Source organism: Thermobia domestica, chromosome 9, assembly GCF_964235325.1.
Source record: "Thermobia domestica chromosome 9, izTheDome1.hap1.1, whole genome shotgun sequence".
Classification (NCBI taxonomy): Eukaryota; Metazoa; Arthropoda; class Insecta; order Zygentoma; family Lepismatidae; genus Thermobia; species Thermobia domestica.
The window spans coordinates 35,479,687-35,506,570 of record NC_137462.1 but is presented as its reverse complement, the minus strand read 5'-3'; the positions used below and the strand labels follow the sequence as shown (position 1 = coordinate 35,506,570).

Below are 26,884 nucleotides of genomic sequence, written 5' to 3'. Positions count from 1 at the left end.
GGAGCCCTAAAGAAAATGTACATCACATTGCGTGAAAACTGAATAATTTTTACGGAAGTTATTGTGATTTTTTCCCCCTGTAAGATTAAGAATATGTGCAAGTTTCTAACATATAATTGATTTTACCCATTGTGCTTGACAGAAATCAATTCCACATAACAAACTTATTTTCAAAGCCTGAAGGAGCATGAATCATTGAAGTTACATAAATTTTACAAACAAAGAAGATAAATTTTACAAACATTTTTTTGTGAGACAGGCAGACTAACATTCAAAACCAGGTTAAGTGTAATACTAGAACTTCACAAATAGAAATCATTTCAATTATTAAAAAAATACCTGTATAACTGTATTACTTTGAACCGTAAGATCAGTAATGGTCTTCTCAGAACTCTTTTTCATTTTCTTTATCCTTTCTCGTACATTTTCGAACTTCTTTGACAATTCTTCCTTTTCCTTTTTCAGATTAGAAAGTTCCAAATTTTCTTCTATTGATGCCAATTTCGCCCTCGCTTCTTGTATATTTTCCTAGAATACATTTACACAATAATACAATATAATAGCGCCTCGCAAGTACCAAGAAATCAAATAGTACTTTTGATTTGCTACTTTTTTAGTTTATAATTAATTTTATCTTCAAAAAAATTTTCCACACAAGATAAAACCATTTTGCGGGCTATGCAAGGTGTATGGCTTACACTCTGCCTACTGCAACAAACAAATTCTGAATTTTTCACTAATCTAATTTACAGCATCAACAAAAAAATAAAATAAATAAATGCTACTACACTATTCTTACCGAAATAATACGTTTAAATAACAAATAGGAGTATTACTTACCTTAAACTAGTAAAAGTATTTCATGCATGACCAAATGAACCAATAAAGAAATAACCACCTCACATTTTAAATTAATTTAGTGTTCCTCATTTTCTGATAAAAGTAGTTTTTACATTTTGATTTAATAATCACTGAATATCTATGGCTGTGTTGCCAAACTGATGTAGTCATTACTATACGAAACTGTTTCACCAGCTGCAAACTAAATCCAAAGACATAAAATAATAAAAATGAAAGTAAAAAGCAACGGAAATTAATAAACAAACTTGTGTTAAAATACTGAAACAGACTGACAAGTAAATTTTCTTTTATATAGTGTGTCGGTGTATTTGAGTCCTATCTTTCGATATTCTCCTGCTAGGAAATACCTTCAAGTATGTGTACTATATATTGAATTCTTCAAGAGCAAAAATATTAAACTAAATGAATAAGTTGAATAGAGTAATCTTATTAGCCTGAATAATTTGTTCAGCACAAAGATAATACGTGTTTATGACGATTATAAACGAAATATTGTAACGTTATATTTACATTACATTCCAGTCCACAGTTCGCGTAATTTTTAGCTATATCAACATCATCAAATTGCATTAAATAAGACGCACCACATAGAATCACTATTACCTTTTATTATCCTCAAAACTCCATTAATAATATTTTCCCTTTTTGGTGGTTGTTATAGCAACATTTAAATAAACAATTTTCTGCTGTTATGGTAACGAAGAGTACCTATTATACACATCAAATCAACATATATCTTCAGCTACTAAGATTAAATCTTATTTTTTCACTTTATAATCAACAACATATAAATTCTTCTTTCTTCTTCTACACGACAGATTGTGTACTTTTATGCACCCTTGCCCAAAACCAAGATATAAAAATAGAAGAAATTCACAAAATAGAAAAATGAAATGAAATTTTTGAGTTTGTGATTATGAGAAATGAATGAAATGGTGGAATGAAGAAAGTGGGAGGAAACGGGAGAACCCCGAGGAAACCCACGCACACGGTGTTTGTCAACCACAAAGTTCACTTCGCGGGAGCAGGATTTGATACCGCGACCTCATGCAGCAGAGATGAACGCTCTATTACTGAGCCACCGCGGCCCCTTCACAAAATAGATATACAATATCGTTGTATATATGGCTCTCGGACGATGACTTCTTGAATTGGTTACAATTTAAGAAAGAATCCTGGACCGTTACTTATTTTTACGTATACTGTTACATTACTTTCTGAATAGCCCTCATATATATATATATATATATATATATATATATATATTAATTTCATTTTATCTCATTCTTATATTCACTTAACAATTGATTCCATTTTATTTTTATAAACTTATCAACAAAGAGGACTTATTCGAAACGCGATTAATTTAATTATTCAGTTCCTAAGGTATATTCTTTAGTTAAATATTATGGGAGCTCATTGACGAATCAACTCTGTATATGCTGACATACTATATAACTTATTTCTTCCATTTGAGCAAAAGTACAATACTGATAAACAATATTTGTATTGATGCATAAATGTAAATTACATAGAATTCAGAAGTATGAATTACAAAGAAATTATAACAATACATTAAATGAAACAAAATAAGAATTGATTAACATAACGGAACAATACAAATAGAGAAATTATTATATTAAGAATCAATCCGATAACTCAATGTTATCTATGTTAATCTTAGATAAAACTTCTGAAGGAACTAATGTCTTAACTAACTGTATCCATTTACTTTTAGTATGTTTTGACGGACGCCACAACATTAGCTTAAGTTACATTGCCAAAGGGTTCGGATAAGTTGCATTGTACACTACAATCTTGTGTACCGTCCCGCCTATTATGTACTTCAACGGTATTCCGATTTCTATTTTGATAACTTCTGTCACCTATGAATCTATTATGAAATCCATTTCGTGAAAAGTTAAACTTATTGTTCGTTTGATTCCTAAATGTATTACGATTATTGTTCCTGTTCCTCCTAAAATTAGATTCAGTTCTATTACCGGTAAAGAGGTTCAGTTCTATTCTCGTTACAATGGAATCTATTATTTCTAGCATTAACATCACCTTCTTCCCTAACATTAATGTTGCGAACAGGTACATAACTAACTTGATTACGATTAGTATTGGCTTGATTACGATTACTATTCGCTTGCAACATAGATTGACTTTCAAAATTTTGCACTATCATAATAAGGTGATTGAAATTAACGCATTGTGCAGAAATCAACATTTGTTGCAACTTAAAAGGTAACAAGATTCGTATTGATGCTGTTACTCTTGATTCCTGTTGATATGGATTAACTCCAATTGATTATATACAAATATTGCAAGATCAGTATGACTTATCCAATTTTGGGTTATAATGTCTATTTCGAACTAAGGCGTCTCTATTGGCCAACATGAAATCGTTTTCACAATTAGAAAGTAAAGCATTTTTAAAATTTAGATAATTATGTAAATTACTTCGGATTGCTTTGAACCATACGGAACACGGTGGTAATAAAATATGCGGCAAAATTTTCAACAATTTGGATTTATCTATTCCCATTAAATCACTCTTCCTCGAACTTTTCTAGGAATGTGCTAGCGGGATGTCATCTGATCTTCCACTAAATTTTGTTGGGGATCTAATTTCGCTGAACCGAAAATGATTATTTTTACTATTATGCTTACAAGATTTGGAATTTACGGGAATATTTTTCCGGCAGTAAGATTGATGATTTCTTCTATCTCTCTCCATACTAGCTTCACTACCGTCTCTGTCTGAATATCCTTCAGATGAATTGTTATCTTCTACTGCTACTTAGGATTCATAGGGTATAGGTTCAATGTTGATAGTGGGAACTTGATCACCATTTGTAGTACTAAATTTCTCTTTAATTGCATTCACTTCTTCCTGCAATTCCCGGATCTGACTAGTATGCTCATTAACTAAAATTTCTACCACTTCTACCGAATTTTGTATGTCATTACATCGATGTAAAATCTGTTCCATCTTATAATCGGTTTGTTCTAATTTTGAATGTATTTGTTGGTTTATTTGTTCAAACTTATCATCCATCTGTTGTGCTAATCGCTGTGACATTTGCTCCAGCTTGGTATCCTTTTTAATGTCCAGTTGATTAGTTATTTGCTCTAACTTAGCATCCATCTGTTGTGCTAGTTTTTGAGTTTGATGTGACATTTGCTCTAACTTGGTATCCATTTTAGGTCCATTTGATTAGTCATATGCTCAAACTTAGCATTCATCTGTTGGGTTAATTGTTCCAACTTGGTATTCATTTTTTGCTGTTGCTGCGACATTTGCTGACCAAGCTGTCTTATAAGATCAGCCACGTTCGTTGATGAGTTCATACCAGATAGCTCTATATCACCACCTTCTTCATTTATATTTTCACTTCCAGAAACATTCATTTTGATGTTTCTGTAAATTCTTTTCTTACTTCTAAGTAAAGTATACTCCGTGTTGAAAGCTATGATGAGACTGCTTTACGGAACTTCCTGGGCGGAACCATAATCTAAAATGTAACGTTATATTTATGTTACATTCTAGTCCACAGTTCGCGTAGTTTTTAGCTATATCAACACGATCAAACTGCATTAAATAAGACGCACCACATAGAATCACTATTACCTTTTATTATCCTCAAGACTCCATTAATAATACTTTTTCCTTTTTGGTGGTTGTTATAGCAACATTTAAATAAAGAATTATCTGCTGTTGTGGTAACGAAGAGTACCTATTATACACATCAAATCAACATATATCTTCAGCTACTAAGATTAAATCTTTTTTTTTCTCTTTAGAATCAACAACATATAAATTCTTCTTTCTTCTTCTTCTACACGACAGATTGTGTACTTTTATGCACCGTTGCCCAAATCAAGATATAAAAATAGAAGAAATTCACAAAATAGATATACAATATCGTTGTAAAATGATAAAAAAATAATTCTTATTCACATTGAGAATGTAAATACATGTACATACGGTAGCTATTAAATGAAACAAATCCACATTCTTATCTTAATTTCGCAACTATCGGAATGAAAATAGAGGAATTTCATCTTGTTTTTATGAGAATTGAGAAATATTTGAATTTTGATAAATGTTTATTTCCTCAACGGACAACTAAGAAAATGACAAAGCATATTGTGAAAACATTGCTGAAATACGCGTAGAATACAAAATAAAAAGGAATAGGAAGAAATTATGTCGCTTTTGGAATCTAGTTTCTAAGGAAAAGGGTAAACAGAAATATGATAACTGTAATTTAAAAAATGAAATCTTTAAAATTAACGTCCCACGGTTATGATAGTAATATGAGACTTGGAAATGATATTTTAATAAGTAGCACTGATATTGCAAACGGATTTGCTAAATATTTTGGACCTTATGTAGAGTCGTTTTGACGTATGATTAGCGTGATACTAAAGGCCTGACTGCTGCAGGAAACATGTTAGTCGAACTCGTTAGTATGCCACTAATCACGCGTCAGAAAGACTCTGCATAAGGCTGTTTAAGTCTATCTATGGTGACAATGTTCAAGCAGATGTGTATTTAATGATTATAACTGGCATTATCCAAATATCCTACCCCTTGAAGAAATTAGCTATACAACGTATAAAAATGCTATATATGAAAATAAAACCCAAGTGAGCAAGTGGTTCTGATGGGGTACCTTCATATACTTAAAGGATGTTTGGAACCACTTGTGAAACTTCTGTGCTCAATATTTAATTTAATAATCAGACAGAAATCATCCCCAACATTATGGAAATTTACACAGATTTGTCCCGTTTCAAAAAACTGGTGATTCAAAATTACAGACCAATAGCAATCCTTTGTGTACCTGCAAGAGTGTTTAAACAAATAATATATAATAGTATTTTCAATCATGTTAAATGTTATGAAATTAAAAATTAGCATGGATTTTTTTCTCGTAGGTCTGCAATGACTAATCTTGTGAACTATATACAAAGTGTATATTCTGCATTACATGCTTCTTCACGTGTTCATTCTATCTACCTTGACTTTTGTAAAGTTTTTGATACTATCAACCAAAATATTTTGTTTTCTAAGCTAGGTAATTTGGATTTTCTACTCAATTCTGAGAGCTTATTGTTTCATACTTAAGAAACCGAAAACACTATGTTAACATATAAACAATTTAAATCAACCGAGTACGTTGCTAAATCAGGTGTACCCCAAGGATCAAATTTGGGTCCTTACTATATGTTAACGACTTGCTTTCAAATTTAAAATATGCTCATTGTCTATTGTATGTTGAAGACATAAAGCTTTATAAAGATATTTGGAGTGTAGAGGACAGCCATCAATTTCATAAAGATAACAATGCGCTGTTTGAGAGGAACTTAGGAAATTTACTCCAATTTAATATATAGAAGTGTTGCTATATGGTTCTAACTAAAAGTAAAAACTATTCTAACATACTCTGTAAATGGACAAGTAATGGATGGCATGCAAAGATCTAGGAATAACTATAGACAGAAAAATTAACATTCAACGGACATGTGCATTATGCTATTAGTAATTCTTATAAGCAATTGGGATTTATCATAAGGAATGCATTGTATCTTAACATGGATATGTCCTGAAATTACAATTTAATAACATTATCAGATCAAGATTGGAATATGAGACGATTGTATGGCCGTCTGCCAACAAATCGCGTACTGAGAGAATAGAACACGTTCAAAAAAGGTTTCTTGTACTTTATACTTTAAAAAATATCATGAATCTGGACTTCTAGACAGAATATCTTAAGAAAGGTTACCAGATGAGTTCGAACATAAAACTTAATTTGAGAGGCGAGTTTTGGCTGATCAAATATTTTTGTACAAATTGATTGTTAATGATATTGATAATAGTGACCTACTTAAGCAAGTTGGGTATACTACCAAAAAGGTTAATTTAAGATCAAGATCACTTTTGGTTTATCCAAAATATAAAAATGAACATTTTAAGAATTCGTCTGTAACAAGAATGTGTTCAAGAAACAACAATCTTACATGTCAAAACAAATATTTAGATTTCAGTCTTCTGTTCCACAAATATTTTATAAACTGTTTTTAAGCAATATTATACTTACGAGTAACTTATCTCTTTTATTTAACAGCTCCCGTATTTCTTTGCTTGATTCAATATCTCGTTCCCGTAGAGTGGCATAAACTTTTCTTTTATACTCGGTGCTCTCGTGATAATCCCTCAGAACATCTTTCATATTTTTCAGAAGAACAAGAATACGATTTTGGTTTAGGTAAATAAGATCCTCTTGTTCGTAGGAGAACTGAAAAATAAAAATGTTTACTAGTGATCTTATACCGTATATTTTTAAAAGATATAAGCATTCATACAAGTCTATTTCTTTAGAAGAGCTTTAAATTGATAAAAGATTTATGAATATTAAACCTGAAAATGCAGAATGTTTATTTCCATGTAATCGAGATATATCAGTTCAATTCTATTGTTTGGCAATTGATTACCTGCCATTCTTGATTTGTATTTTTTTTTTCTAAAACAGTGGTTCCCAATCTTATTTAGCTGGTGCTCTCCTTTGTAAACCCTGCATACCTCACGCCTCTTCCTTTCTGCTTGTTGGTCATACGTGCTTTTTCTTTGACCCTTTCTGACATTTCAGATGCATCATTGAATCTTTAATAATAATAATAATAATAATAATAATAATAGTAATAATAATAATAATAATGAAGGATTTATTACGGCCATCCAGGACCGAGTGATACCAACCCGAAACTACTGTAAATACATACTGAAGCAAGAAATACCGGTTGAAAAATGCGGAGGCACATCAGAAACGATTCAACACATCATAAGTTCATGCCATATAATGTCTCCCACAGACTGTCTAAAAAGACACAACAATGTTGCAACAAGCATTCACCAGTTTTTGGCACATAACTTGGAATTAATTGCCGATACCAAGGCATACTACAAATACCAGCCAAGTCCAGTACTTGAAAAAGACAAATACAAATTCTACTGGGATCGAGAAATAATAATTTGTCACGGTACCTACAAACAGACCCGGCATCACTGTTATCAATAAAATTGACGACGAAGTAACCCTCATAGATGAAGCAGTACTATTAACTCATAATATAAGTACAACATTCAGTACAAAAAAAAAAAAAAAAAAAAAAAATCGAAATATAATGACCTGGGAGACGAAATCAAGTAGCTATGGAAATTGCAGAAAATTACAGTAAGACCAATCATTATCTCAGCTACTGCAATTGTTCCGAAAAGAACGGTGACGCAACTTGAGCAGATAAAAGCAAAACATCTAACAAACCTACAAAAATCACCTAATTCTAGACACTTGTCATATATTTAGGAAGTTCTTTGGAGAAGAAGAATTCTTCAAATAATCTGCATTTGCCAGAGATGACGGTCAGATTACTAAGCTGAAACCGGTTTAAAGCGAGATACAGCAATAATAATAATAATAATAATAATAATAATAATAATAATAATAATAATAATCCTATTCTCATCAACTTATATACCAGTTTTGTCCTTGATGAAATTGAAGTTCTCAATTAATAGTTATTTTGTGTTTTTATGGGATTTATTTTAACGCCCTTTTGCCATAGCATTCGTAATATTTATAATTAAAAATGTAGTTTATTTGCGTCAGTAGCTCACGCCACACTGCTGTGTCTTCACGTCTCCAGGTTGAAAAGCACTGCTCTAGAATAACAGACAGAACCAACATGATAAATACATTTTTATTCAAAATTCAATTTTAAGAAAATTCTTTTATAGATTTTATTATTTTCATATCTCTTTGGTATTAATACACATAAATACTCTAATTGGAGAACAATTAAAAGTATAGTTTCATCTTATACTAAAATAACTATAAAAATCAATAAATCCTCCCTGTCAAAGATTCATATATATATATATATATATATATATATATATATATATATATATATATATATATATGTGGTATACTCATTTTTTGGAGTAACTTACTGTTTCTAGTATATCTGTTTCTACGAGTAATATGATAAATGTTGTCATTAATAGTTTCTGGAATAAATAAAACAACATTAACAATCTGTAGAAAAATGCATTAACCACTGTTAAAATTTATTCTCAACTGTAGATTGTGATATAATACCTCTGAAAGACCTGCAGTCACCTTTTCTAATTAATATTAAAATAGATTCAGCGAGTTATTAAAGTTGACCAAAAAATTAGTATTCTACGTAAGCTGCTATCAAGATACCATCAAATTAAATAGCAAACTTAAAACGAAGAAATACTTCATTCTGAATCTCTTTTCTGTTACTATTAAAATATATATCAGAAAGTTAGATGCAAAACTGGAGAGAGACTGTTTATAGCTGATTTCCTCCGCACTTCCTGACGGACAAAGTAAGCAATGTTGCCAACAACCTCTGAAGAAAATTGGCTAGATGGTCTTCAGAAATAAGGTTTTTTAAGCAAAAAAATGGCTAGATGGTCTTCAGAAATAAGGTTTTTTAAGCAAAAAATGGCTAGATTTTGAACTGTTAACCTATAATTCACATTGCAGATTTTAAACCCCTTTTCTGCGTATAGGATTATAAGTGAGTGTATAGTAAAATTTGAAATATTGAATTTTATCTGCTGAAGACTAACAAGCAACACATATGAGTTTAAATTGCAATAAAATCCAACAACAACTTATCTTATTTGTGAAAGTCAACAGCCATGTTATCTGTTGAATTGAAATAAGTCATCATCGATGACGTCGCAACTAACCGAGGCCCTGGTCCTGGATACACCATCATTGGATTGTGGATTGGTTGTGTTTGTGTACACTGCCATTATTCCAATTTTCAGTAGTATTTCTTTCGGCAGGTCATAGTCCTTACAAACACTTCTTATTTCTGACATGAATCATCATGATGGCATTGAGAGTTTTAAAGCTAATTAGATATCCTGTTTGTTTCCCTTAATAAACAAAAACAATCTCTATGACTTGAAGAACCGGTGGCTTAGTGGTAGAGCGTTTACCTCTGGTGCATGAGGTCCTGGGTTCAAAACCTGCTTTTGCCAAGTGAACTTTGTGGTGGACAAACACAGTGTGCGTGGGTTTTCTCGGGGTTCTCCCGTTTCCCCCACTTTCTTCATTCCACCATTTCATTCATTATTCATCATCACCGTCTCCTTTAGCCTAGCCGGCATAATCGTGGGACGTAAAACTTAATAATTTCATTTTATTTCATTTTGACTTAAAGAACCGAACACTTTACTAAATTTGTATCAGAAGACTTTCATTCTTGCAATGAAATGCAAAAATCAAAATAATTAAAAGTAGCAAATAACGAGACCGTTACGGGAGCGACATTAAAATTCTTTCTGAGTTGTTAAGTAGACCCATACCTGTAAATCTGTGGTTGGGGGAGAGAAGAATGAAAAACAAGTGTTTGTTGCGTAATAAAACACCCTCTGTCTAGAAAAATCAATTAATAAGATAATATATAATGACAAATAGGCTAATGTTTAAACATTACTCTTTGTTTTCAAAGAAAAAGTATTTTTAGAATTAATTTAACGGTTAATAAAAAGGCTAAAAATGGCAAAAGAGTTTCATGAAATACGCTATATTTAAGGCTATAAGCATTGCGCAGATTTGTACGGCTAAATGCCTCTCCCAATAGCCTAGATTTAGCCAAAAATAGGCTAAATTGGCATCACTGAAAGTAAGTGTTTCCAATATAACAATTCTCACAATAAACCCAACTGGTTGTGGTGTATCACGTCATATATTTATTTAACGAAAGCTACATTGACAATCTAAAACAGTTTGAGTATTTACGTTAGAAAATGGTCTTAGAAATATTAAGTATAGTAATGGAAATCTAATATCAATTCTTACTGAATAATCGTTAGAACTCTTTCACGGTCTGAAATATCATATTACTTCGTTAGATTTTAGGCTTTGATCTGTCTATACATGGCTAATTATTTATTGTATACAACTTAAACAAACATTTTTGATTATAAATTAAAATCTGAAGATGTTTTTTTAAAGGTGTAAGTGTTTTAAAATATAAATAAGCAGAGGATTATTAGAAGAAATAAATACAGGGTGTTTGAAAAAGAACTCCCTAGTTTTATGTATAAATTTAATTGGGAAATGAATGAAAACTTGCATCAATGAGTACATATCATGAAAGAGAATTCCGTCAAGTTTTGTTTAATGTTGGTAGACTTCAACGTGGGATCCATTTGTGGTCCTGCACACATCGAGATGATATTCCACTTCTCGCCACGTAATCACCAACATTTCATGTAACAGTTGCAATTTGTAGGCGCGCAACTTAAGTGTTTTACGCACAGCATCATACACAGTACCTTTAGGCACTCCTAATTGTAGACTACGTCTGGCCAATGACTTCTTCGGGCTCCGAACACAAGTAACACGGATCTGTTCAACAACATCTTCAGAAGTTCTCCGTTTACCTCGTGATTTTGCTTTTAAAACCGGTTTCCTTGAAAGACTTTAGCCAATGACGGATAGTTTTTGCTATACTGACGCCTAAAATTACGTTCACCACAATACTGACGTCTAAAATTACGTTGCACTGTTATAACTGACTCAGTTTTCTCAAGCCAAATAACACATTGCGCTTTCTGTTGAGGAGTACACATTGTTGCTGAGTTGCTCTGCACTCCACGCCTGCCTGGACTGAACTCAGTAAACTGAGGAAACAGAGGGGAAAAAACAGCACTGGTACCATCTCAAGGTCAAGCAGACCTGACAACTGCAGGGGAGTCAAACTTAGAGAGTTGATGAATCAAACACACAAACTAGAATAATGTATGTTACTTTGTACAGATTCTAGGACACATTAAAACTAGGGAGTTATTTTTCAAACACACTGTACTTAATATGTAGGTAAAACAGTTCAATACAACGCTAATAAACAACAATATTTGATAAGTAGAGGTGGTTTAGTGGAAACTGATAAATATAGAACTGACAAACATAATATTTTTTTAAATTTATGTAAATAGAGTATATTCAGATGATAGAAAAAATATAAATTTTTAAAAACTACTGTATTAACTTATATATTGGTATACTAAATTGGCCTAATGTCTTACGAAACTTTATTTTCGTAAACAAGAAAATGTATTAAAGGAAATAAATGATTCACAGTGCCACCAAGTAAATCTACATTTTTAAAGTGTTATTGAAATATATCTATTGGCAGTGGCATATTTAGGATTTGGTTTCGGAAGGTGGGAGCTATGCACAACACATGAATAAGCACGTTTTTCCTTTGGAGTGTCGACAAATTTTAATTAAGTTTTGCATATAACAAATTTATTTCGGAGGTGGCTCGAGCCCGATAACCCCCTAAATACGCCACTGCCTGTTGGTAAAAATTTCAAAACTTAAAGAAAAGAAAATAGATAATCTTATTCCGCCTTATGCAGAGTCGTTTTGACGTATGATTAGCGTCATACTAAAGGCCTGACTACTGCAGGAAACATATCTTAGTCGAACACTTTAGTATGACACTAATCACTCGTCAGAACGACTCTGCATAAGGTCCATTGTCTTTACATTCACTAATATAACATACCTTTGCCATTGCTTGCCCAATGGCTTCTTTATACTGGTTATTAATATCGTCCATTAACAACTCAAATTGTTTTGCTTTCGCAAATAAAGCAACTGCTAACTGGTCCTCGTCGCTTTCTTGTTTCTCCGTAATAACATGTAGCTCAAATGCATCATCTTCCTTCAGGGCTTTCAAATCGCTCAGATAATTCTCCCGGAGATCAACTAAATGCTCATTTCCGAAACCTTAAATGTAATATTAATAATGTTTTGTTTAATATATTTAATATTATTTCATGTAGATTAGAATTCACAGCTAATGGAAAAAAAAATTTGCACATGAACTCTTGATTTTGCACATTTTTTAAATGTTTAGGATGATTATTAGAAAACCACTGTTATTATCCTAGTTAAGTTATTATCTTTGTATAATGAAATAAAACAATTTGCATATTAAATATTAGCAAAACTGAACATGTTTTACTAAAATAATTACTACGTATTGTCCCATTAACATTGTTCAACCAACAGCCATTACTCTTTACATGGAGTTTCACATTAAGATACATAAATGAAAGTTCTAATCTGTCTGAAACAATTATTTTGTGCAATTCAACAATTAGCAAAATATAACAAATATAACTATTTTAAAATTATATGATTTAAATAGAATAAACAAAATGTATAACTTAAAAGAAAACGTAAAAAATATATATTTAAAAATACACGGTAAGTACATTTTAACATATAACGATGAAAGTTAATACAATTTTAGATTTTGTCGAAATTGAACAAATTTCTTCATCACATAAAAACAATCATACTCGTTTTATATTATATAAGAATTTAATAATAACATATATTATCATTGAAATACACTTAACTTTGAAGCCAAATTAAGTTGCTTTTTATGATGGAAAAGTTAACTACTTATGAAAATACCTCTACAATCTATCCAGTGTATACGAGTCATTTAAGCTTTTTTGAATTTATTTATTTCTAAAAGAAATATATCTTACTAATAAGTTGATCAAGAGCTTCTATATGAGACTGCAACACTCGCATATATTGCTGTTCGGCTTCATCAAGATTCACTTGAAGTCTTTCTATCAACGTGTCCTTGATATTCAGAGTTCTTTCAAAGGAAATTCTCATGGCCTGTGAAAATTAAATATTTAGAAAACAAATAGGTTACGATTTAGAATGTTTAATCAAATTATAATCAAATTAAATTATAAATTACCAGCAACTGCATAAAGGTTAAAAGTCTTATATATATAATTTTCCTACCAATAAACCAAAAATGTTAAGTAACGGATATATAATTTATTTATTAAGAATAAACTAGCTTAAATTCCTGGTGTTGGCTGGAAATAAAGAAATGACGCGGAAATTCTAAATAGGCTATTCTTACTAATAAGCCAACGATGTGCATTTGTAATAAAGAACAAACAAACATTGTGACATATGATTAAATACAATGTCGCATACACGGCTCATTTTAAGTTCTTTGAGTCGATAGATAAATTACTACAATTTAGATACATTTCACTAATTTTACCGTTACTTTCTGGATATACATTGCACATAGAAATTCAATGTATAGTGTGATTCAAACATTCTCGATCTTTGAATTGAATTTATTAACATTTATTTAGAGAATGTGTAATACACAAGATATATTACATTCAGTACTGTAAATATCTACATTTCACGAAGACAATACATTTTAACTACCTACATTTTTACTACAAAAACCTTACGTTACTTTTATCCTGTATCTGAGAATTTGTTCAATAAATAAATAAAATGTTTACAATTACCTCCATTAGCTTGAAGTCACAAATTGACCTGGCGACACATGTTGGTTAACAGTTTTTTCAATGTGTTAGCTATGATGTATCATAATTATGACTTCGACTGTACTATACTGTAGTTCTTGGAGCGTTTTTTCAGATAGTTTCATAAATAAAAACAGGTGGACTCAATTCATGTGAGCAAAGGAGGCCAGAAATATTTGGATACCATTTGATCTAGGAAGAATTTGTGGAAAATCTGCATCGTTTGATGTATGCCTCCCCATGTCAACAGAAACATCCCCAAACATACAGCTACCTCCACCTACCTGTACAATATGCACCATTCACGAGGGGTTCATAGTTTCGTGCAGTTCGCGCCACACACGGTGGTCATGTTATCAGCTCGGCTGCCGGCCACGTCTTGTGTCGAAAGGTGGACACTCAGTAAATACTTCGTGTATAAATGACCCACATAATATGCTATAAAATGTTATTTTTTTCTTTTAGCCCAAAGGCTCTTTTCACAATTTCTATCCCTGGTTCTGTTTCCTATTTATATCTAGATTTTCACTAATAGCCCTAATATTGTTCAAACACTGGAAATTACTCACCTGCATTCGGTACTTACAAACATTAATTTAAATATATTTATAATATTGAAAAATGGTACTTACTTCCGTGTCTTGTTTTAGCTCTTTGCATTTCAATTGGCGAAGTGTTTTTCTCCATTGTTGATTGATTTTAGCCAGATTCAAACGAGCAAATGCTTCCTCTCTCTTCAATTTTATCTGAAATTAAGATAAAGAAGTTTAATATATATATATATATATATATATATATATATATATATATATATATATATATATATATATATATATATATATATATATATATATATATATATATAACACAAGCAACAATAAACATTTTAATCTGTCCTTAAGCTTTCTTATATCTAATATTTAATCTTTCTTGTAAATTCCCTCAAGCTACAGTATTTCTTATTTCAGTTTTAGTTTTTTTTAATGAAACGAAATATTTATAGGCATTTTCTATTTAGGAAATTTTGCACTTTTTCTATTTAGCAATAGAAATATTCATTTTCGTAATATAATTCAGGATTTCCCAAACTATGTGGAACGACGTCCTGATATTCCTTGGTTGGTTAAGAGGGGTGCCGAGAAATATTTGGAATACCGAAAGCACATTCACTATTAATAATGTCGTAAATATGGTCACTGCATAAATCACGTCCATACTACAATGCATTTTACAGTATTAAAATTTGACAATTAGTCCTGATTTCACATTCATTAAAGTCTCATTAGTCCACTTCCTGCCAATAAAGAACTCTGTTGAGTCGATGAACTTAACACATGAAAAATCACATATATAGCTACTCCCAATTTCTACGAAAATTCCCTTCATTACTTTTCAAGAAAATAACGTCAAAAATCCAATGAAATTGGATTTTTCCCACGGGTTGGCTCCACTGATACCCGTATGTGTGAAAAGGTTATCACAACACACGATTACTTACAGCAGTTGAATGATTCGAGATGAAAGGAATGTTTTAAATTATCTCCTAGTTCAAGATATTTCTTTCAATAGGAAAGCCAGACACAAAGGTACACAGAAATTTGCATATATTCTATCAGTGTTTCAATAGGAAACCGAAAGACTTCTTATACAGAGGTACACAGAAATTTGCATATATTCTATCAGTGTTTCAATAGGAAACCGAAAGACTTCTTATACAGAGGGACACAGAAATTTGCATATATTCTATCAGACAACACTGATGTAATTATTTCTTATCTATTCTTGACAAAGTTTGTCGTAAATGGTTTAATAAAAGTAAATTTTGTCTAGTAGACTAAATACTTATTATATTTTTATTCAGTGTTCCAAGTCGAATCAACAGTTCTTTGTGGGGGGGGGGGAGTGGGGTTAAATGACTTAATTATGAATTATGATATAGTAAATGCAAAAAAATATGACTTTCGTATTGCAGGTGATAGAAGGAAAGAGATACAACTGACAATTTGATTTAAATTGAAATATGATAATAATTAAAACCTCATTTAGGGGACATTATCATGAATTTAGTTTATAATTCCAGATGTTTTTTAAACCTGAACTTTCAGCTTTTGACCTTGACCAATATGAACCGAATTTGTTACATCTTGTAATTACACCATTAATTACCTTTGTTCCAATTTTTGATTCAAATCGATAAAGCCATTCCTTAATGAAATATTAAAAAAAAAATATAAACGTTTATCCTCTGGTGATAACTATGGTGACTCATTGTAAATTACAATGATAAAATAACTTTAAAGCCGTTCGTTACAATGAAATAAAAAATTTAGTTTAACATAAATACTTATGCCGTGTAGAGTAAAGGAAGCGAATAATTGAAGAAAATACATGATTTTGGAATAATTGGTGGATTAAAAATAGTGTACGAAAACGAGAGAACAACGGAAAAAGTCTCAAATACAAGTTCTGTATCAGAAACTTACATTGTTTGCAATTGAAGGAGGGACCCCTGCATCAAGGATAAAGGCTTCATCACCCAGTCACCATGCTCAATTAAAGACATTACTCTCATAGGAGGAAAATTTCATTTAAAACATTTTGTTTTTCATTCTCTCTTATTATTCGTTATTCTTTTGTCTACATTTGTACACAGCCATTTGCTATAAAGAACTTTCGAAAATAGTAGTCTGCATAATGTTGTATTGTTTAAATATTATTTTCTTTTAACAATGGCTTTGTAGAAGATAATATGTAAGCAGCGTATCGGAATATAAAATAGTCCCATTATGGGCAATAACGTTTAAAAAATTATATACACTTCGTCTCATTCTTCAAAAAGTGGAACTAGAACTCTATTAATATGAAAATAATATTATTTAAAAGGAGGTAAATTGACAATTTCCTAGAATAATGAGTTATAAATCTTTTGTACTTACTTTCATGAATGTTTCAATCAATTGATACTTCCTTTGTCGCGCTTCTTCTTCAGCTGCCAATTTCTTTTGTAAATACAACATTTTCTCTTCCTCTGTCATACGGGCTAGTTTACTCTGCTTCCTCTTCTTTTTTGGCGCCATGTTCAAACTTTTTTTTTGTAAAAGTACAAGAGTACTTTTTTGAATCTAAAAAAAAAAAAAAAAAAAAAAACTAAGAAAGAATTATGATTTTCAGCTGTATACCATTATTTCTTTAGTATGCAATTAATTTAACCCATAACTTCCTAGCTTGTCCATATGGATACGCAAATAGGGATATTTTTTTTTATGCCTGGGAGATTTTATGTGTGGAATTTTGTGTGAAATTTTGTGACACGGCTCACAGTGAACACATTACAACAATAACAACAAAAATTTCGTTATTTTCACATTAACTACGATCATATGGAACAAACATAACTGAAAATATTATAAAATCAGGGGGAAAAATAATTCGGGCAGTTATGGGTTAAAATACTGTGAAAGTAGGTATTATTTAATCTTTCACATTTATCAATAATAACAACAACAACAACAATTTACTTCCAACAAGATAGTGACACCTTAATTATTTATTTTCTTTATATCTTTAAAAATTAAAAAAAAAAAACTCAAAAATAAAATTACGAGGTGTATTCAAAAAGTATTGAACCTTATTTTTTCCCGCGTAAACCAATGAAGCAGATATAGAAGGGACACTCATGAGTAGTTGTGAATTTTTTCCCACCCGCAGAAACCATCATTCGCTGGCAGTCGGCCAACGAGTAAAGACGTGTAGTGAACGGTCGTCGGATTTCTTTCTTTCTTTCTTTCTTTCTTTCTTTCTTTCTTTCTTTCTTTCTTTTTTTTTTTCTAAAATGACAGGAAAACTTAACCAGCGATATTACATTATATTTTGCCAAAAGCTTGGCGATATCCAAGCGGAAACCATTCAATGGGGTCAGTGCATTCAACTTTGAACGATAATTTTGGGCATGAGAAGAGTGTCTGCCGAAATTTGATTCAGGTTTTTATTGCTAAACACAACATTCCTGTGTGTCGTCACGCTCTCTACTCACCCATGGCTCTGTGTGACTTTCAGCTATTTCTCAAGTTGAAACTGCCTCTAAGAGAAACTCGATTTGAATTAAGAGAAAATATCTCAGCGGAACGCAACGGCACGGTTGCTCACCATTTCCAAATCTGCGTTCTAGAAGTGTTTCCAATAATGGCGAGAGCGCTGAGAGAAGTGTGCGCATCACCAAAGAGACTACTTTGAAGGGAATTAGTGTTTCGGATTTCCAAATCAATAAATATATCTTTGCCAACGAGAGAACGGAAAAGATTCGATACTTTTTGAACATATCTCGCATATTATCAAAATATTTTGGCTTAGCATAGACAAGAGGTTAACAGAACCTTATTGGGTTGTTGGCCAAACTGCAGCTTAAGATATAGGTGTTAACTTTTAATTTCCTCAGTGCGTGTTCACGTTTCGGTGCTTCCATACTAATACTTAAAATAAAGTGTGTGTGTGTGTGTGTTTGTGTGAGATCAGATTTTTGTATACAAAGGAATCACTTAAACCCACAAAATTTTATATACAGATCTTCACCAGATAAAATCGCGTATATGACCTTTTTTTTCAATTGGGGGTTAGGGTCAAAATTTATACAAACGTTGTACATGAAGTTGTCCATGAATTAGTCAATCCAACCATTTTTCCTGTGGTCCAGGTTGCATACCTTTCACATCTTTGAATTGTTTTGTATTAACCTTCCTCTTCCCCCTGAAAAAAAGTCATCGACTCGAAAATCGATAGGGCCAATGCCAAAAGCATTACTGTGCATTATATACAACGTTTGCGCAGAGAGTATTAAGACTGGCCACCGCGCGTCGCCGCAGTCGCCAGTAGGGATGCGCACGAGACAAGATTTGAGGCTGTCTCGTCTCGAAAATGTGCTGTAAAAGTGATGACTCGAAAAATGTATTCTTCTCTATTGGAAGAGCTGTGTCTCGACTCGAATTTTGTCAGGGAAATTCTGTCTCGACTCGTCTCGTGCGCATTCCTAGTCGCCAGTCGGATCTTCCCTTAATTCTCTTACTCTTTTCTCTTTCTTTGTTTTTGTTCTTTGGAGAGTATTTCCATTATCCACCAATGGACCCGCCGTGTCTTGGACATTTTCTGCATCAGCGTATTTTATTTCTTTCTCTTTTTTCGCTCTCCAATTTTTTGCGCCTTAAATCTTTTTTGCCCTAAGCACGTGCCTAGCGTACCTAAGCGGAAAAGCGGCCCTGTCTCTGGGGGGGATTGTGGTGGGGGTCAAAGCTAAGCAACGCACTGGGTGGCAGTCGCGTCAGAGCTCTGACGCAGTGAGGAAGACACGTTGCGAAAAAGCTGTTTTTGAGTTTTTGTAACGGCAGAGAACATGCGAAATGGGGCGCATTCGTTGAAGCAGCGCTACGCGATGAAATTTTGCTCTGGACACCCTTCAATTAGTGGGTTGAATAAAAACGTGTCAAAGTGACAAATCTCCTGGACTCCGACCATCGTTCGCTCCATGTCTTCAACGGTCTCTCGTCCATTCTTGAATTCATTCAATCACCGGAAAACTTGGGCCCTTGACAAGGCGTCGTCTTTGTAAGCCTTCTTGACAAAGGCAAGCGTCTCGGAAGCGGTTTTGCCTAGGTGAAAGCAATATTTAATCGCATAGCACTGCTTTAGCGAACACTTCTTTTCTTACATTCTCTGCCGTGACAAAAACCCAAAAATACCTTTTGCGCCAATCGTGACCCTCACTGCGTCAGAGCTCGGACGCATCTGCCACCCACTGCGTGGGTTAGCCTGGACCCAACACCACAATCCGCCCGGGGAGCGTGCTACTAGCGACTGAAGCGCCGCACGGCGGCCAGTCTCATTACTTTCTGGATAAACCCTGTATTTCTCGCATTTCTTTAGTTTCAAAGATTTTGGAAAAACACAATATTCTTTCCGTGCCAAGAACGGTCACTTCTGCCAGTACAGTGAAACTTCTCCTAACGGACATCTCTAAAATACGGGCACCTCTAAATAATGGCCACTTCAACTCCTCTGCAAAATATCATTCGGTACAATAAAAAGTTACTTCTGAATTCTTAATTACGGACATTCTTAATAACGTACGCGGACACTGAAAATTATTCCCCAGCGCATATGTAGAACTTCCAAATAACGGATAGCCAAGAATAAAACTTCTATTTTCTGTAATTTCAAACAATATTGTTGCATCTTTTTATCTTCATCCGTTTGAGATTTATAGGCACTGGACTTTTGAAAAGACTCCGCACGAACTCACAGTTAAATGGTGTAATCATTTCGTTAACGATAACCACACGACAGTTTTTTTTTTTTTTTTGAAAAGTTGTTTGTTTATCCATGATCTTTTCAAAGATATATCACATGTTATATTTTTCCATTTAAAATTTTCGAGTGGTCTCCCAGTGGACCATGATAAGAGGCACTGTCGGAAAAAACAGCACGGTCCATTCAATGCACCCTATAACATATTCCTAACTGATTTTCTGTTTCATCTCTTTATCTTCAGCCGTTTGTGATTTATAAGAACTGGATACTTTTTTTTTGTCAGACTGTGCAAGAATTCTGATTTAAATTATGTCCATTTCGTAAACAGTGCGCCACGGCAAAAAAGTGTATTTTCATGATCTTTTCAATGATATACGCCTATCAAATGATATATCTTTCTATTTAAAAATTCTCGAGTGACCTCAATACTCTATTATTGGGGGGCCCTGTGGGAGAAACAATATAATCCATTCAATACGCCCTATATAATTTCCTTATAGCAATTTTTGTTTAATCTCTTTATCTTCAGCCGTTTATGCTTCATAAATACTGGACCAGTGGCGGATCTAGCACGTGGCCAGGGGCCAGGTTCCCCAACTTTTGAGTGACAAAAATAATTGAAGCTATTATTTATAGTTTTTGAAAGTTTATAGTAAACTCATGATATATCTATGATATTCTGATTAGCCAGTCCTTCACGGGCTTGAAAGATCATAGATGGTTTATGTTATCAGTGATGATTTCAGGGCTTTTCCGAGTGGTAAATCTCTCCCTGGAGTGACGAAGTCCCCGCCCCAGCCCTTATCTTAGGTCATTCTCGATGTTTTCAATATATTAAAAGTTTCCCAGGAGAAAAACTCTGACACCACCACTTATTATTATTATTATTATTATTATTATTATTATTATTATTATTATTATTATTATTATTATTATTATTATTATTATTATTCCACGAGATATTATGATCTCCGATCAAATATATATAGCGTAAAACTCTTTATTTATTTATTACTTCACCATTTGTGTACGGAATTAAACGTGTCGATGATTTTGAAAATGTGATAATTCTCCGAAATTAATGTATATTATATAAAACTAAATGTTTCAATAAACTGCAAATGTGACGATTTGAAAACAATCTCGAAATTTTAAATAGATATTTGCAATTATGTTTTAAAATAACTAATTAAAATACTCAAATATATAAGAAAGTTCACTTACTATGTGTGAGAGAGAGCAGAAACAGATTACGAACAAGTCCCTGTTCTATTTATTTACTTATCTCGTTGTCGTGACAACCGCCGGGCTGCGAGTTTGTAAACTACAATCGAATACATTCAATTTCGATTCGATTTGTAGTTCGATAATGGCTGTGTTGCTGAAAAATGTTGAGAATAGCATCTGGCATGCATTTAACTCTTTAGCAATAGATAAAAATGGAACAGTGCAAAAATCAAAGCTAAAGGTGAAGATTTGTTATTTCTCTAGTGCATTGAATATGTTTTACTTGTAATCAAAGCATAATTTCAGTTAATTTTAAGTAAATTACATTGGGGTGTTACCAATACCATTCATGAGTCATAGAAGGACTGTCAGTAGGTCATAAGATGCATGTGAAGGAGAAAGTGAAATTAAGACAACAAAGAGTTTATGTTTAAAATATTAAGTACGTTAATTATTTAAGTGGTCAGTTCTTTCGTACTATGTCTGTGAAAATAACTGGTGGTAGTGATATTTATTTTATTTTGTCAAGTTCGGCTGTTGACATTGAGGAGTCAATTCGAGCCTATTCCCGTAATAGTGGCTCTGTTGATGTCCTAGGATACATTTCGAACATTTATAAAAGTATATGAGCACTAAATTATTATTCGTGACAAGACAAATAAAGGGAAAATAGTTGGAGTATTCAATTAACATATTTTCCACTCGCATTTGTTACATCATATCGTTGAGATTATGTAAGGTCATCAAAACGCGTTACCTTAATCTATCCTTACAGTTTATACTGTCGACAACTTCTGGATAATAGCAAAGACATCACGGCTTTCGGTAACTTACAAAGGGTTCTCAGTGTATACTAATAATACTTTTTTTTTTTTTTTTTTTTTGATATAGTATACATGAAGCTGCATGAGTTCCCGAAGGAGCAGGACGCTCATACTTTTAGGGATTATTCATTAAGTATGTACGAACTTACAAAGGGGGTAACAAAGCGACTTTTATTTACTTATTGACTGATACGAAAATAAAAAAGAACGTACCTGTACTTTTAATCTGCATGTGTAGTGCTCTTGTACTTTATCTAAGACTATGTGTGTGTGGGGGGGGGGCGGGGGAATTTAACGCATATTGCATGTCTTGTGCACTGGGTACTTCTTACTATTGCACTACGTAGAAAAAAATTATGGTATTTCATGTAGAAGTGGTAATAGAACACAGAACAAACGCAGATCAGGGGGTTCTCATGTATACTATTACCTTTTTTTTTTTTTTTTTTTTAACGTTCCATGGTTATGCCATGTTGGTTGAAGGAGACGGATGCTTGTGAAAATGAATTTAAATTGATGTGAAATTAGTTTTGGATGGCTTAGTTTGGGTGTCTTTTAGTTTCTCCCCAATTTTGCACATGTAAGATCTCCAGTGTTACTTACTTCGCAAAATATAGCTGAGCAAGCGAAGGGGGTTAGACGCAGGTCTCGTTTTTTTTTTTTTTCTTTCTAACTTTTATCACAATTTAAACAAAAAGAGGGTACTTATTTATGCATGTACTCGCCGTCGCTGACGCGTTTGCTCCCTGCGACGCACATCTTTGCTTCCGCTCGGTTCATCTGCTACGCTCCTGCGTTAACTGTTATGTAGCATTTGTTCTCATAGTTGCCACCTAGCACATGTTGGCTAGTGTTTTTTGCACATTAGTTCGTATTGCCGAGAACACTGAAGTCCTCCTAAAGTGAATCTGCACAGAGAAATGCAAGTCCACATCCCCATCGACAGCTACGGGGCCGATACTTGAACCAGAGTCACTACCAAGTGATTTAGGTAGGAGACTAAATACGTAATATCCTTAATTTTTTGTGCCCTCTCACTGCAAGTCGAACCCGGGGTCATGTGCACTAAAGATGCACGCACTGTCTATAGACCAATGGGGAGGACTGGAGTCAGCTGAAAAGAGCTAGAGTCGGTCAATTCACAAGAGTAATGTTTCAGGAACTTATGTAGTCGGAAGGCCGTGGTGGCTCAGTGATAGAACGTTCACCTCTGGTGCTTGGGGTCCCTGGTTCGATACCAGCTCGCGCCAAGTGAACTTTTTGGTGGACAAACACCTTGTGCGTGGGTTTTCTTGGGGTTCTCCCGTTCCTTCCAGTCTTCATTCCACCTTTTCATTATTTCATCCACCGTCTTTTTTAACCTAGCAGGCATATGAGTGGGAGAAAACTCAAAGATTTCATTAGAGCTTCTCTATGGCTAAGCGGTTAGTGTACGCGCCTTTGGCGTGGGAGACCCGGGTTCAATTCCCGGAGGGAGCTCATGTTCGGATTGCACGTTAATCAGTAGGTCCACATCTCATATAGCCTCGCTGCTGAAACGGACGTTAAACTCGAAATCAACTCAACTCAAAGATTTCATTTCATTCATGTAGTCGGAGAACATGTTAGCCATAGAAACAATATTGAAAGTGTGATTTCTTACTGTACAGTCTAATGGAAAGTAGCCTAATTTGTAGTGACCACGTAGCACAGGTCGGTACTTACTTTTCTATACACATATATGTATTGTCGCTAACTTGCCTGTTTCTATGATCCCATGTCTTCCAGCTTCATATTGTCCTGAACAAGAAGAAGTGCAAAACTAGCTAGTAGTGATCACATAGTAGAGGTAGATGCTTGGTTTTCCCATTTGAAGTTTGGATGCTTATTATAAATCGGATGGCATTTAATATCTCCTCCAAATCCATCGACGGCTCCAGAGGTGGTACTGTGACTTATAGTGAGCCGTTGTAAACGACCTCGTTGATGTGTATACCCACCATTAATGACGCGTCTGCTTCCTATGGACGCACCCGCTCCTGTCCTGATTTGGTTAGATAGCATTCGTGCTTTTTGCCACTGAGCACAAATTGGTTCGTGTTTTATGCACTGTAGTTTTTATGATATATGTCCACACTATTTCTATACTCATCACAGTTAAAAGTAATGAACTGTAATCACTGGTAAGTGCGCCAGAGTCACTATCAAATGATTTGGGCCAGAAAATAAACAATACCCTATAAATCTATACACAGTTGGTGGATAGAGCAATGACATCTAAGAGTAAAATGAATTAGGAGACAATTAGAGGAATAACTTTAATTTTTTAACAATTATGTCTGCTGGCGCCCCTTAACTTTACTTATGTCATGTGGGGATGTGGAGATGATCCAACAAAAGGAGAATGTCGTAGGCATTATGATATTATTTCCACGAAGAAATATAAATATAAAAGTTGCATTAATTTTACCTCTTATTATACGGTCCTGTTTACGTCGAATAAAGGAATCGAATCAGTCCGCTCTCTCCGAAATTAACAAAATCTGTATGTGTGTTGAATATGCATTTTTATGCTTATTATGCGATATAGCTATATATTATTCATCCTAATCCTAACAAAATTTAAGTTGGTGATTTTTTTCAAATAGTGGCTCCTATATTCGTGGTATGTACCAATCTTCGTGTTGAAAAATTAAATGAAAAGATAGAAAAGAACTGTAACTACGACTAAATTTCTGCAGCACATGAGCACTCTTATTGTATTTCCTTAAAATTTGAAGAGTTAATACATGAATTTCGCACTACTAATGCTTATTGCTGAAATGAGTCTCCCTCAACACATGTAGTCTATGCAAACTCAAGAATTAAAAGCTGAGAGTTGGAAAATGTTACCCTGCTTGAGAGCTACCAAATGATTATGTCTCAGTTAGAACTTTTTTCTTCTCAAATCAGCAATGTTTCTAGCAGTCGTTCGTTCAGAAAAAATATTCCGGGGGGCACTGCTGGTACTATTCTATTTATTATTATATCATAGATGTATTATTCTGGTCCGATCCGGGGGGGGGGGGGCACTCTCAGAACTCCGGGAGGCAGTGTCCCCCAAAAAATATGTCTGGAAGGAACATTAACTGGTTTCGAGTGGTTTGATGCGGCTTTTCACACTCTTGAGCCAGACTTTTCAGTCGCTGCCTTCTAGGTACTCTTCCTTCTTTCATTTCCTCCATAGCTAATATTGTAGTTCCTCCGTGTCGTATAATGTGCCCAATCGTCCTATCGCTTTTTTGTTTCGTTCGTCGGATTATTCACTGTGCCCCTCTTTTCTCCTACCATTTCCAATACTCTTCCATTTATATAATTTAGGCACCCATCTACTTTTGAACATCCTTCTATAGCATCACATTTCGGACGCTTCTACTCTCCCTTTTTCCTCTTTTTCTAGTCCATGCCTTACACCCATACAATACATCTAGGTTACTACGTATAGTATATGCTTTCATTTGTCTTTTCTTGCGTTCTTTGTTGATATTTTGGTTAGAAGCTTTTATTTTGCTTCTAATGCTTTCTTCACTTGAGCTATTCTGGATTTTACATCTTGTTTGCGCCTACTATCGCTTGTTATTTTACTCCCATAGTATCAGAATTCCTGCACACGTCCACTTCTTCCTTATGGTGGTCTATTTTGATCATCATTTTTCTCGTTTCTTGCACATCTCGATAACGTTTGCTTTTGTTGATCTTTATGTTGAATTTCTGCTAAGTTTAGACCAATTTCTTAATTTTTTCTCACTGCCAACAGCGCGATATCATCCACTTACCAAAGTGTATTTTCTGTTCATGAATAGTTATTTCTGGGTTGTGGCCACTATATCACATGAATAACTATATGATATAAAGATAATTTAACATTGATTTACATGTCGTGAGGTAGGTTTCAAAGTTTCAAAACTGGCTGTTAACCTTATTGATTTACCTTAAACATGGTATTTTTCTGGCAGAGCTCTCATCTCTGATTGAGGCCATGTGAACTTCTGGATGGACAACATTGTCTGTGGGATTCCTGGGAAATCTTCCTTTCCTCCCAGCTTCTCATTCCACCAGTTCTTCAGTTATCATATCCACTTGCATTTATTCCTTTAACATATAGGATATAACGGTAGGACTAAAGTAATCATTTTCAGCTGTATTCAAAGATGTTTTTACGTGTGATTAGCGTCGTACTAGGAGTTTGTTTGAGGCG

General features: G+C 33.5%; 2 protein-coding genes across 2 annotated transcripts in view; one reads left to right on the top strand and one right to left on the bottom strand.

Annotated features, from left to right (window-relative positions):
* LOC145694561 (dynein regulatory complex subunit 2-like) overlaps positions 1–21,931 on the bottom strand; it is a 31,103-nt gene extending 9,172 nt beyond the window's left edge. Inside the window, exons 1-7 of the mRNA XM_081770891.1 lie at positions 21,842–21,931; positions 17,257–17,442; positions 14,953–15,066; positions 13,499–13,637; positions 12,502–12,725; positions 6,978–7,175; positions 340–528 (exon numbers count right to left, since the gene is read on the bottom strand). Of these exons, the coding sequence (XP_081627017.1) occupies positions 340–528; positions 6,978–7,175; positions 12,502–12,725; positions 13,499–13,637; positions 14,953–15,066; positions 17,257–17,397 (1,005 nt within the window). The 5' untranslated portion in view covers positions 17,398–17,442; positions 21,842–21,931. The remainder of the gene's footprint in view (positions 1–339; positions 529–6,977; positions 7,176–12,501; positions 12,726–13,498; positions 13,638–14,952; positions 15,067–17,256; positions 17,443–21,841) is intronic.
* Positions 21,932–21,977: 46 nt separating this feature from the next.
* The window catches only part of LOC145694559 (differentially expressed in FDCP 6 homolog), a 47,972-nt gene continuing 43,065 nt past the window's right edge, over positions 21,978–26,884 (top strand). The window contains exon 1 of the mRNA XM_081770887.1: positions 21,978–22,085. Coding sequence (XP_081627013.1) covers positions 21,987–22,085 — 99 coding nt within the window. The 5' untranslated portion in view covers positions 21,978–21,986. The remainder of the gene's footprint in view (positions 22,086–26,884) is intronic.